Source organism: Silurus aristotelis (assembly GCF_946808225.1).
Source record: "Silurus aristotelis genome assembly, chromosome: 22".
In the NCBI taxonomy this organism is placed as follows: domain Eukaryota; kingdom Metazoa; phylum Chordata; class Actinopteri; order Siluriformes; family Siluridae; genus Silurus; species Silurus aristotelis.
This window is the reverse complement of record NC_139595.1, coordinates 1,635,276-1,648,579: the sequence shown is the minus strand read 5'-3', so window position 1 is coordinate 1,648,579 and position 13,304 is coordinate 1,635,276. Positions and strand designations below refer to the sequence as shown.

At 41.6% G+C, this 13,304-nt stretch overlaps 1 protein-coding gene and 1 long non-coding RNA gene across 3 annotated transcripts in view; one reads left to right on the top strand and one right to left on the bottom strand.

The window, feature by feature from the left end:
- The window catches only part of ssbp3a (single stranded DNA binding protein 3a), a 29,740-nt gene extending 19,804 nt beyond the window's left edge, over positions 1 to 9,936 (top strand). The window contains exons 6-18 of one of the 2 annotated variants that reach the window (XM_083525188.1): positions 1,526 to 1,600; positions 1,774 to 1,833; positions 1,947 to 2,001; positions 3,330 to 3,403; positions 3,548 to 3,633; positions 5,424 to 5,472; positions 5,555 to 5,590; positions 6,678 to 6,741; positions 6,966 to 7,036; positions 7,116 to 7,179; positions 7,263 to 7,291; positions 7,420 to 7,521; positions 9,521 to 9,936. In XM_083525188.1, the coding sequence (XP_083381314.1) occupies positions 1,526 to 1,600; positions 1,774 to 1,833; positions 1,947 to 2,001; positions 3,330 to 3,403; positions 3,548 to 3,633; positions 5,424 to 5,472; positions 5,555 to 5,590; positions 6,678 to 6,741; positions 6,966 to 7,036; positions 7,116 to 7,179; positions 7,263 to 7,291; positions 7,420 to 7,521; positions 9,521 to 9,550 (795 nt within the window). In that variant the 3' untranslated portion in view covers positions 9,551 to 9,936. The remainder of the gene's footprint in view (positions 1 to 1,525; positions 1,601 to 1,773; positions 1,834 to 1,946; positions 2,002 to 3,329; positions 3,404 to 3,547; positions 3,634 to 5,423; positions 5,473 to 5,554; positions 5,591 to 6,677; positions 6,742 to 6,965; positions 7,037 to 7,115; positions 7,180 to 7,262; positions 7,292 to 7,419; positions 7,522 to 9,520) is intronic. The other variant, XM_083525189.1, reaches the window with a different exon arrangement.
- Positions 9,937 to 10,300: 364 nt separating this feature from the next.
- Positions 10,301 to 13,288, bottom strand: LOC310717352. Its single transcript, XR_014530795.1, has 3 exons — positions 12,095 to 13,288; positions 11,676 to 11,734; positions 10,301 to 11,545 (listed from the first exon to the last, which is right to left on the bottom strand). It is a non-coding gene; the product is annotated as an uncharacterized lncRNA (long non-coding RNA).
- Positions 13,289 to 13,304: the final 16 nt, after the last annotated feature.

The window sequence follows — 13,304 nt, the reverse complement described above, 5'->3', positions numbered from 1 at the left end:
GCCACCGTTGGAGCACTCTCGCTTCGCAAAGTAGGGTTACTATTACCACACTGCCCGTAAGAGGCGAGCGGAGTCGCGCAGCACAATCGCACAAATGCGTTCGTGTCAACTAGCAGCATCATATAACTTCCTGTTTCCTGCCTCATCGACACGATTAGGTGTTAAACAAGGCAGAAGACTTGTTTTGTTGTTCGAGAAAAGCACAGCTGAAGTGTTGGAATAGAAAAGGCTTCGTAGGCACCGTAGCCTAATAATAGAATCACAAACACGTATCCCATGCTGTATGTTCCATCCAAGCAAGGTCCATTATCTCAGTGTGGATCCATGCATCAGTGGACACGCCATGAAACACGAAACAAGGCCAGTTAAAGATCCAAAGCACAATGGAACACCGCTACTGCCCTCTAGTGCTTACATCCGGAACTGCTTCAATGGGTTTTGTTTTTTTTCAAGATAAATCTTTGGTATATTTAGCATTCTTTTGAACGTTTGCATAATTCCCATTTAGTTAGTTATATATATTCAGCAATTCGGCGATGCATCAAGATCTCATCAGCTTCAGGTCCTGAGATGCACATCCCTAATGTATATTTTAAAAAATGGCATAAATCATGAAATGTTTACAGTTTAAAGTCGATCGATCGTATTGCAGAGCATCATATTTTCCCCTATTGAATCGCATTGGTGTTTTGGTGGTTTGCACTGCACCGTAACGGGGGAACGGCATCGCATCAGTAGCGTCTTCATATGTATCTTTAACGTACTGAATCGCATCCGCGTCAGAAAGTTATGGAGATGCACAGCGCATAAATAATAAATAAAATATATAAGAAAAAACTTCAGGAAACTGCATTATCATCAGAAACGGATTATTGATGCACAAAGCAAAACTAATTCTCGTGCATTATTTACTTGCCAGTTTATTCAAGTTTATAAATAGAATTTAGCTTTTTTTTTATATCTGAGAAAGTCAACTTTCTTTACAGCTTGAGAAGTACCACTGTCCTGTGACTCATTATAAGAGCAATGACGTAACAAATCACGTCATGACGAAATAAGTATTCACTCCTCTTTAACCTGTCTCATATTTAATCAGAACTGGAACTGAAATACACTCATATGTCAAATACACAACAAATAGTCCAAATAAAGGACCCTGTGAGAACGAACCCGGTTTTACAGCAACGGGGGACAAATACTTATGCAACTTTTCCATCTTTTTGTATTATTTGTGTATAGTGTATGAGCTCAGTCTGGCTTTAATTCATTCCAGTTTCAAGTGTAAAAACAAATGTGAAACGTTAAATAAGCCAATTTTCATGATTATATTTATAAACTCTGTATAAATACTTGGATTTGGATCAGTTACTGTAAAACTAACCACTGAGTGTCGCTGCTTCTCACGTCTCAAACCTGCATCACGACACGTCGCTTCGGGTTTTGCTTCACGCTGCTGCCAGCATGATTTCTGTTATAACTTCCTGCATCTTTTCATCCTCATCCTCTTAATCTTCTGGCGCTGCAGGGTCCGACCGGCTCCCAGGCTTCTCCTCACTCACAGCCTCCACCTAACGCTAACATGATGGGAGCTCACGGCCAGGTAAACATGGGGCGTGTCCTCTTTTTTTGCTTACTGAAGCTTTTTTTCTTTATCTCCAGCTTCGTGTATTCATCTGCTTTATCGCATGCGTACTTTCTGGAAAATATATTCCATATTTCATTGCTGTGAGAAAGGGTTCAATTATTCCCTTTTTTTCTCTCCGTTCCCTGCAGGCGTTCATGTCCCCGCGTTACGCAGGAGGACCTCGGCCGCCCATCCGGATGAGTAACCAGGTCGGTTCGGGTCTGAGACCGATTTCTTTTTTTAATTAACTGATTTCTAATATAGAGAATGAATAAAAAATATCCCTCCTGCTCATGCGATCTTCTCCTCCTCTCTCCACCAGCCTCCAGGAGGACAACCTTTACCTCCGAATATAATAGACCCCACACGGCCTCCAGGTAGCGCAAGCTCCACTATTTGGGAATAAATTAACCAGTCACATTTAATAATTTTTTTCTTTCCCCGACCAATCCAATCGTTTGCAGGAAAGAACAACACAGGGCACAGGGTCATTGTGGAAGAAATGCTCTTATTGGAATGATTCTTATATTTATATATAATATCATATATCAATAATAGAATAGAATAGAACATGTATCTTATGGATCCACAATAGGGGTGTCCCCGACTAAGGATTTATATAGTCGAATCAGAATATTTTTGACATGACACCAGGTAGTAAACATGTGGGTAATAAAGCGACCAAAACCACCTGCCGAGTGAGAGACGAAACCGACGACGACTTTTTATCCTTTTAAAGTCGAAATGAAAGGCCACGTGGATAAACTTTCGTCAAACGATTCTTGGATAAAACATTTTAAAGCCACTGCGTACAAAGATACAGAACAAAACGTATAAAACCATTTCGGATTCGCATTTCGCATGTCGGCAAATCGGATTCATTCGGCCACACTGCCTGCCCGCCGAAGTGCAGCACCGAAAAACAAACAAAAATTCGTTTACACAATTCAATTCGAACAGAATTATAGCTTTACGGAATTTTTCTCAGACAGTGTTAACTATTGAAATCCCTGCCGCAATAATGTTCCTGTCACGGATCATTGAATGTGAAACGCACGTTACAAATATTTACTAAAAGCTTCTTGCTTATTAACTCGTTAACTTATTAGGAGAATTCCGGTAGTTCTTTGTGAAATCAGACATTGAGCACCCCCATGTATCCAAAATGGTAGGATCCTCGTTTCTTTACACCGATTCGAGAGTGAGTTTGGTAGTCGAATCAGACTCCTCCTATCGAAACTTCGAATCTTCCACTATTTTGGGGTCGACCCTTAAAAAGCCTAAAATCTACAAATCGAACGTTTTGTCCTTTAAAAGTCCTAAATAATTTAAAGCGGTTGTTAATTTTGCGATTTCCATGTAACAGCCATTAAAATGTTCCAGAATGTTGTTCTTGTTTGTTTGTTTTTGTAGTGGTGTCGTTTAATTTAAGGCTCTTTTAAGGGCAGTTGCGTATTTTTGTGTGTTTTTGATGTCGTGATGTCTTTAAAAGTGTCTTAAGAAGTTTTTAATTGACTGTTAAACCTGCAGAAACCCAGTATATAAAGTATATAGAATATAGGAATATAAAAACATCATATGTTTATAAATGCGCTGCTTTTTCAACTTGCTGAACATCGCATGCCTTCTTCATAACGTCTAACACGTGAATCCTATCGTCAACCCAGGAAACACACGTTACCTCTGTTTGCTTGTTGATTTTCAGGCCATCCGAATCTGGGACCCATGCAGAGGATGAACATGCCTCGGGGGATGTCACCCATGGGGCCCGGACCACAGGTTTGTCCATTAAGATCTTTCACATGCAAAGCATTTGCACAGATATGAAACATTATAACATAATTATGGGATATTATAATCTCCATTATGTTTTTTACTTTGACTAACAGTTTGTTTTCTCCCCCTCCCTCTTTCTCTCGTTAGTCTGATCCATGGTTATCATTGCAGACTTACGGTGGTGGGATGAGACCTCCAAACTCTATGGGCCCCAACATGCCAGGAGTTAACATGTAAGTTCTCCACACAACCTTCTCACCTTCTCACCTACATCAGTATCTGACTTTAAGTTAAATGAATCTCCACATATCTCCAGTGGAACATCTTCCCAGAAGAGTGGAGGTTATTATAATAATAAATAGGGACTAAATGCGGAATGGGATGTTCAAAAGGAAGCACATACTAATCCTTTGCTCAGGTGTCCACAAATTTTTGTCCGTATTCACTTTCAAATAATTAATAATTATCTTTTGAATTAGAGTGAATTTTATGCGTCCACCAAATGAACCAATGTTCAGGAGAATATTGAGTTCAAGGAAGAAAATCCTTGGAATTGGCTAAAAACACCTTGTTCTAAAGTTCTGAAACTGGAGACTTTTTCCTTTACAGTTGAAGCAGCATCTCCTTAACCTGCTCTACTGAATAAGTGGTTATGATAAAAATATATAAAAAAAAAAAAACAGTATAGAAAATTCAATTCCTGCAGTAACTACAGGGGAATTAAGTTGATCAGTCACACCATGAAGTTATGGGAAAGAGTAGTGGAAGCCAGGCTGAGAGAAGAGGTGACCATCTGTGAGCAACAGTATGGTTTCATGCCGAGGAAGAGCACCACAGATTCCTTATTTGCTTTGAGGATGTTGATGGAGAAGTATAGAGAAGGACAGAAGGAGCTGCATTGTGTATTTGTGGATTTAGAGAAAGCGTACGACAGGGTGCCGAGAGAGGAGTTGTGGTATTGTATGTGGAAGTCAGGTGTGTCAGAGAAGTATGTGAGGGTGGTGCAGGACATGTATGAGGACAGTGTGACGGCAGTAAAGTGTACAGTAGGTACGACAGACTGGTTCAGGGTGAAGGTTGGACTGCATCAAGGATCGGCCCTGAGCCCTTTCCTGTTTGCAGTGGTGATGGACAGGTTGACGGACGAGGTCAGACAGGAGTCTCCCTGGACTATGATGTTTGCAGATGATATTGTGATTTGTGGTGAGAGTAGAGAGCAGGTTGAGAAGAGCCTGGAGAGGTGGAGATATGCGCTGGAGAGAAGGGGAATGAGAGTCAGTAGGAGTAAGACAGAGTACATGTGTGTGAATGAGAGGGAGGGCAGTGGAGTGATGCGGTCGCAGGGAGAAGAGCTGGAGAAGGTGGAGGAATTCAGGTACCTGGGGTCAACAGTGCAAAGTAATGGAGAGTGTGTTAGAGAAGTAAAGAAAAGAGTGCAGGCAGGGTGGAGTGGGTGGAGAAGAGTGACAGGAGTGATTTGTGATAGTAGGGTATCTGCAAGAATGAAAGGGAAAGTTTATAGGACTGTGGTGAGACCTGAGATGTTGTATGGATTAGAGACAGTGGCATTGAGTAAAAGACAGGAGAAGGAGCTGGAGGTAGCAGAGCTGAAGATGTTAAGGTTTTCGTTGGGAGTGACGAGGATGGACAAGATTAGAAATTAGTTTATTAGAGGGACAGCACATGTAGGACGTTTTGGTCACAGGATGAGGGAGGCGAGATTGAGATGGTTTGGACATGTGCAGAGAAGGGACATGAATTATATTGGTAGAAAAATGCTGAAGATGGAGCCACCAGGATAGAGGAAAAGAGGAAGGCCACGGAGGAGGTTCAGTGGTGAGGAAGACATGCAGGTAGTTGGTGTGAAAGAAGCAGATGTAGAGGACAGGGTGGTATGGAGACGGATGATCCGCTGTGGCGACCCCTTATGGGAGCAGCCGAAAGAAGAAGAAGAAGTATAGAAAATTAAATCTAGAAAAATCAACAATTGAGTTTTTAGATTGATTGTTATTTTGTCACTCAGGGGACCAGGAACCGGACGACCGTGGCCTAATCCTAATAACACCAACACGGTAAGCTTGAGAATATTTCTCAGATAAAAATCTTGTCTACACTCTGAAGTCTGGTTCATTAAAAGAGTTTGATGTTTTGCAGATCCAGTATTCTTCATCGTCTCCCGGCACATACGTGGTGAGATATTTCGTCTCCGTCTTGAAACTTGCTGACAAAATAAACGAAGTTCTTGGCAAAGCAGCAAAGAGCACAGACAGGAAGAGGAACATTTAGTTCACTTCGGCCGAGGAAACGAATGAATAGAATCTGATAAAACATCAAAGGAAGTTCAAAGGAACAGGAAAGAAGAGGGTCGTAAATGCGAATTGGGCTTACACCCGAACCGTGGAGGCCAGGCGTTATAAAGTTATAAAGTTCTTTCAGCTATTTTAAGATGCTGGATGCTTTGCGACGCCGTTTTAAATAGATGAGTATCACAATACGCATCAGTCTCCGAGAGTAACTCGAATTCCTTGAATGAGTTCTCATGCACGACAGATTCCTGAATCCGGTTTAACATCAATCAGATCAAAATGCGAACGCGATGCTTCTGAGAAATTATTTGTCACGACAAGCTTAAAGAGTATTTAGATTTATAGGAAGTATTAGGGATGCGCATCTCTGTAACTGAGGCCGATGCGATTCTCATCTCGATCCGTAGCCAACGACACGTTACGTTAAACACACATGATACGATCCCCCCCCCCCGTTACGATGCAGTACTATGGTGCTGTTCACTTTTATTTTATTGGTTCAGACAGACAGCAAATCATCAATTTACTTTAAGTGCTTTTTGACTTCTAACACGTGACCCCTTTTCACACACACACACACACACCTTTGTAGTGTGCAGGATGTTACAGCTCTACCTCTGCCATGTTAATCTGTAGTTTATGTGACTCTCAGGACACGCCTCGGTCTCCGTAGTGTTGCGACGCGTCATATTCACGTAGCAGCGGCGGTGCTGAGAGAACGCGATGGACAGACGAGGAGAAATCAGTTGACATTGAAAATATTGGTCACTTTGTAAATAATAAAAGTATAGCGCATCTACTGTTAAAGATATTTAAATAAATTGTTTTTTACCGACGCAAATATGTAAAAAAAACAAAAACAAACAGAAAGAGTGTCTTGGTCAGGGGAACACTGTCTGTACTTGATATTTGACCAAACTGTTCATCAGTGATGCTCCTGATGTGAATCCTGATGTGTTGTTTTGGCTCAGGGGCCACCAGGAGGCGGAGGAGGAGGCTGTCCACCAGGAACTCCCATCATGCCCAGTCCAGCAGGTAAACCTGACCACTACACTGACTGTGATTACTCCGAACGTCACGTTGCAGAATTCTGCTGCATGCTGCGTACTTCAGAAACGGGAAGCTTGGAGTTAACGTGTATTCAGCGTAATCGATTAAAGCTTTATTAACGATGCTCTGAGCATTTCGATTCGATGTCACTCCTGAACCTCCAGCCAATCACAATCCAGTGATTTATTTTTTTTTCTCCCATTCATCAGATTCGACTAATTCTGGTGAGAATCTGTACACGATGATAAACTCAGTGCCACCAGGAGGAAACAGGTCCAATGTGAGTCACGTTTTATATCCCACCTTTTTCTGCGTACAGGAACATGTTTCTCCGTCATTTACCACTTTATTTACTTCAGTTCTCGTTAGGTCCTGACGGCCCCATGGGAGGGATGGAGCCTCACCACATGAACGGCTCGTTAGGTAAAAAAAATTAAAGAGTCATTTCAATCATATTTATACAATCAGAGACTAAATAAAGAGCATTGTGATGTTTTTTTTTACAGGCTCAGGTGATATTGACAGCCTTGCTAAGGTAAATACAACCGTGTCACACACTTATAGGAAAATAATCAACAACAGCACCGGCATTTTATTATAACAGCTTGTCATGATGTGTTTGATTGTTTGTGAAACCCCTCCCCCTCCTTCCCACCGATGTAGAATTCTCCCAATAACCTGAGCAGTCTGAGTAATCCGCCCGGCACGCCGAGAGACGACGGCGATTTGGGAGGGAACTTCCTGCACACTTTCCAGAACGAGAACGTGAGTCACGCTGATAAAGTAGATCGACTTTAACAGAAGTTTTCATTTCCCTGTAAATACAAGCACAAGATACGGAGCTCGGTTTTTAAGCGTTACGATTTGAGCGAGTTTGACAAATTGAGACGTCTAGACGTCTGGGTTAGAGCCTCTCCAAAACTGCAGCTCTCGTAAGATGTTCCTGGTCTGCAGTGTTCAGAATCTTATCAAAAGTGCTCCAAGGAAGGAACAGTGGTGAAACGGTCCGAACTGTGGTTCCGATCCAACAGACGAGCAAAAGTAGCTCAAACAGCTGAAGAAGTTCATGCTGTTAATGTTCGAGGGGTCACGACTGTTTTAGCAGCAAAAGTGGACAAAATATTAGGCAGGTGGTCATAATGTTATACCTGATCAGTGTGTGTGTGTGTGTGTGTGTGTGTGTGTGTGTGTGTGTGTATATATATATCAGGGAAGTGGTAACTCAGTGGATAAGATCGGACCTCTGATTGCAGGGTCAAGGGTTTAAATTCGAGGACCAATGTTGGGCCCTTGAGCAAGGCCCTTAAACCTCAATTGCTCAGGATCAGGGCGTTTCCCAAATGCCATAAATGTAAATACATTATACATGTATTATTATACTCTTGTCAGTGCATAATATTTGTTTTATATATATACACACACTGCCCTTCCAAATCAAAGTTACTGTAATATTTCGTAGTTCCGCCTTCAGCTTTGTTTACGGCACGAATTCCCCGCGGCATCGTTTCGATGAGCTTCTGCAATGCCGCAACATTTATTCCCATCCAGAGCTGCAGAAATTTTCCACCAGATCTTGTATTGATGATGGGAGAGTCGGACTGCTGTGCAAACTCTTCTCCAGCACATCATAAAGATTCTCAATGGGGTGAAGGTCTGGACTCTGTGGCGGCCAAATCCATGTGTGAAAATGATCTCATGCTCCCTGAACCGCTCTTTCACAATTTGAGCTCAATGAATCCTGGCATCGAATATGCTCTGAGAAGAAAAAAATCCATTGATGGAGTAACCTGTTCATTCAGTATATTCAGGTGGCCAGCTGACCTCGTTCTTTGGGCACATAACGTTTCTGAACCGAGACTTCGAGCAATTTCACCCATATGAGGATGGGTTCCCCTTTGAGTCTGGTTCCTCTCAAGGTTTCTTCCTCATATCATCCAAGGGAGTTTTTCCTTGCCACTGTCGCCACGGCTGCTCATCAGGGACAAACGCACACCATTCACCTTCACTGTTGTTTTCTGTAAAGCTGCTTTGAGACAATGTCTGTTGTGAAAAGCGCTATACAAATAAACTTGACTTGACTTGACTTGACTTAACTGCAGCATCCCCAGATCACAGCACTGCCCCCACAGGCTTGTAGGCACTATGCATGATCAGTCCTCTCTTCTTACCCTGATGCACCCATCACTCTGGAACAGGACCACAGGACCTTCTTCTATTGCTCCAGTCCAATCTTTATGCTCCCTCGCAAATTAAAGCCTTTTTTTTCAATTAGCCTCAATGATAAATGTTCTTACTTTCACTATTAAACACAGTTGTGAGTTCTACTGTTGCCGATCACGATCACTCCAGATTTTTTTTCCGACCACATTTCCTCCTCGAAGATGACGGTTTCCCACAATCCTTCCAGTTTTTAATAATGTGTTGGCCATTTCTTAACCCAATTTGAGTATTTTCAGCACATCTCTACAGATGTTTTCTTTCCTTGATGCACGCCAATAATTTGACCCTTCTGAAACATCTTCCACGATCACAGGACGCGTCTTCAAGAAGCTTCTCACTGTATCAGTTTGGGTTTAAGAACTTGTTGCCAGCTGAAACATAATCCCCCATGCAGTAATTATCTAATAGGAGGCTCTGATCTATTTGCATAGTTAAATCCAGGTGGTGATTTCTGCAGCAGAGCGACTTGTATTTTTTTGAGCCGTATATAAATACAGCAGTGATCCGATTTATTTATTTGTTTGTTTGTTTGCTTTGTTTTCAGTATTCCCCAACAATGACCATGAGCGTGTGATCCGCGTCAGAGCGTCGGCGCTCGCCGAGTAAAACCTGCACACAACCAGAGAGTGACTTCAGTCTCACCCCTGGTGAGACGCCCATCACATAACACGTCGCGGACGTCCAGCGCGGCACGTCCGAACCCACGACTTTTTTTTTTGCGACTGGCTCGTCTCAGTCGAGCGTTTCTCTTCTCTACACTCTTGCTTTCGCCTTCAGTTTTTTGTTTTTTTATTATTGTTATTATTATTATTATTTGTAATATTATTTTTCCATCTTTTATTTGGAAAGTCAGAAGATGTGTTCTTCGTGGTGCTGGATCTCTCTGGATGCCATCCTAGGACCAGCGTAATGGACAAACATATATATATACACACACACACACACACACACACACACACACACACACATATACACAAGAAAAAACTGAACTGAAATAAGAAGACGTTTTCGTCTGCGTCTACACTCACACGCTTTCCCAAAAATAAACCTGATTATTTTACACACAGGACACGGAGAGAAGGAATATGAAATGCTTTCCTTCCCCAGTATTTGCCCCTTTTTTTTTTTTTGCCAATTTCACCCAAAAAAACCGAAACACTTCCTGTCTTTACACGTTTTGCATTTCAGATGTTTATAGCGAACCTTTTTTGACTTTTGTAGAATTTTCCTATTCGGTATTTATTTTGCAGACAATCTCTCGAAAGCGAATTGCGGATCGATGATTTTCTTTCTTTCTTTTTTTTCCCTGGTGCTTGCTAACACGTTTTTCTGATCCTCACGTGGGGGTAATAAAATCACACGTGATTAGATCTCGTCTCGTCTTTATCAGATTTAAATAATATAAAAGCACAAATTATCTGTAGTCCAGTTTCATCCATACAGTCAAACCCTTTTTTTCTACTTTAACTCTTTCCTGCCACTGCGATACAAACAAAATCTGATCTAGTCAGACGTCCAGACGTCTGCGTGGAGACGCTGCGCTGCAGGAAACCGAGGCGACGTCAGCATCCGTCTTCATGTATAAATACGTAATGCTCCTCTCAAGTGTAAACACTCAAGACTTTCAAATAAAACGTTCTGTAAACATCTTATTTATTAAAAAGTCATGCGTGAATATAAGAGACAGGAATTCAGTGCTTTAACCAACACAGACAAAACCTTGTGGACACCTGACCAGATGTGCTTCTTTTTAAACATCCCAATCCATATTTAGTCTCAATTCCCTCTTATAATAAGCTCCAGTCTTCTAGGAAGATGTTCCACTAGATTTTGTGGTGATTTGAGGAGCTTAAGGGTGTTAGTAAAGTCAGGTACTGATGTCGGTGAGGAGGCCTGGGGTCAGGAGCTCTATAGCAGGAGATCTTCCACACACTTTCATCCCATGTGAAGCAGATCTTCATGGAGCTGGCTTTGTGCATTGTCATAACAGTTTGAGGAAGAACCACACGTGGCTGGAAAAGTCGGGTGTCCCAATACTTTTGGACGATTAATGCGACTTTAATGTGAATTCGAATGAGCAAAAAAACTCAAATCAATAAGTCTCTTATTCTGGTTTCGTTTTTTTTTTTTTTTTTAAGAAGAATTTGTTTAAAAATGTAAACAAAATGGTGTAAAACCTCATTTATATAATTATTATAACAATCCAATAATAATCATCACATGCAGCTTCTTTCAGCATTTCCTCTGTGTGTGATATGGACAAGGGTTTTTTTGTTGTTGTTGTTGTTTTGGTGGGGGTGGGGGGTGGGGGGTATTTAATTGCTTGATTCATTGGGTAATTATTGAGATGGTTCATTAGTTATTTGATTAATTTGCTTAATTTCATTTGCTTTAATTGCTGCTGAACGTCAGAGCGAATAGAAACATTCCAGCAACTCCCTCTAAAAAGTCTCACGTTTATTATTAAAAGCCGTTACTATGGAAACGATAATGGAAGAAAACCAATTACTATCAGAGTCTCCTCAGGCAGGAAAGCGGTTTAAAGTTCGACTTTTATCTCCTCTCTTCTCTCTCTCTTTCTCTCATTCATTCTCATTCTCTCTCTCTCATTTATTCTCACGCTCACTCTTTCATTCTCATTTCTCACTCTCATTTATTCTCACTCTTTTATTCTCATTCTCTCTCTCATTTATTCTCACTCTCATTTATTCTTACGCTCTCTCTTTCATTCTCATTTCTCTCTCTCTCTCTCTCATTTCTTCTCACGCTCTCTCTTTCATTCTCATTTCTCTCTCTCTCTCATTTATTCTCACGCTCTCTCTTTCATTCTCATTTCTCTCTCTCTCTCTCTCTCTCTCTCTCATTTCTTCTCACGCTCTCTCTTTCATTCTCATTTCTCTCTCTCTCTCATTTATTCTCACGCTCTCTCTTTCATTCTCATTTCTCTCTCTCTCTCATTTATTCTCACGCTCTCTCTTTCATTCTCATTTCTCTCTCTCTCTCTCTCTCTCTCTCTCTCTCTCTCTCTCTCATTTATTCTCACTCTTTCATTTCTCTTTCTATCTCTCTCTCTCATTTATTCTCACTTTTTCATTCTCTCTCTCTCTCTCTCACTCACACACACCAATCTCTCTGTTTCTCTGTAAAAAAAAAACACAAAGTGATGACGTGTTTAAAATTGATCTATTTTCATAACTTTTTCTGAAACTTCCGTTTTACTGCTGAACGCCTCAAATATTCACTCACATACACTGGACACACACACACACACACACACACACACACACACACGTGTTTTTGCTGAATGATATTTTTTGCTCTAATGTGTATTGTTTGCGTTCTGTTCCTCAGAAAGAGAAACTTTGCAGAAATGATGATTAAATTATTTTACTGTTCATGAAACCGATCACGAAACAAAACTCCTTTTCTTCCTCTTCTCGAAATAAACGTGTAAACAGACGTTTCCTTTCTCTCTCCACTCACGAGAAAATCCAACACTCAGTGCCCACACACACACACAGTCTGGCCAAAAGTATCGGGACACCTGACTTTCCCACCCGTGTGTGTGTGTGTGTGTGTGCGCGCACAAAGCCAGCTCCATGAAGATCTGCTTCTCATGGGTTAGAAGTGTGTGGAAAATCTCCTGTTGTAGAGCTTCATTTCTATTGAACATAAAAGAATGTGAACACTGAAGCACCCCAGGCCTCCTCACCTCCATCAGTACCGGACGTTTATTCAGCTACAAGGGTGTTACTAATCTCCATTCTTCTCCACCAGTGGAACATCTTCCCAGAAGATAAGAGAAAATGGAGACCAAATGTGGAACTGGATGTTCAAATTCCACATGTATATATTTATATTAAGGAACTACAGGGGAATAAAGTTGATCAGTCACACCATGAAGTTCTGGGAAAGAGTAGTGGAAGCCAGGCTGAGAGAAGAGGTGACCATCTGTGAGCAGCAGAATAGTTTCATGCCGAGGAAGAGCACCACAGACGCATTATTTGCTTTGAGAATGTTGATGAAGTATAGAGAAGGACAGAAGGAGTTGCATTGTGTGTGTGGATTTGGAGAAAGCGTACGACAGGGTGGAGAGAGGAGTTGTGGTATTGTATGAGGAAGTCTGGTGTGTCAGAGAAGGTGTGAGGGTGGTGCAGGACATGTATGAGGACAGTGTGACAGAGCCATGTAGGTTGTTTTGGAGACAAGGTGAGGTGAGATGGTTTGGACATGTGCAGAGGAGGGACATGGGGTATATCAGTAGAAGAATGCTGAGGATGGAGACACCAGGAAGGAGGAAAAGAGGAAGACCAAGGAGGAGGTTTATG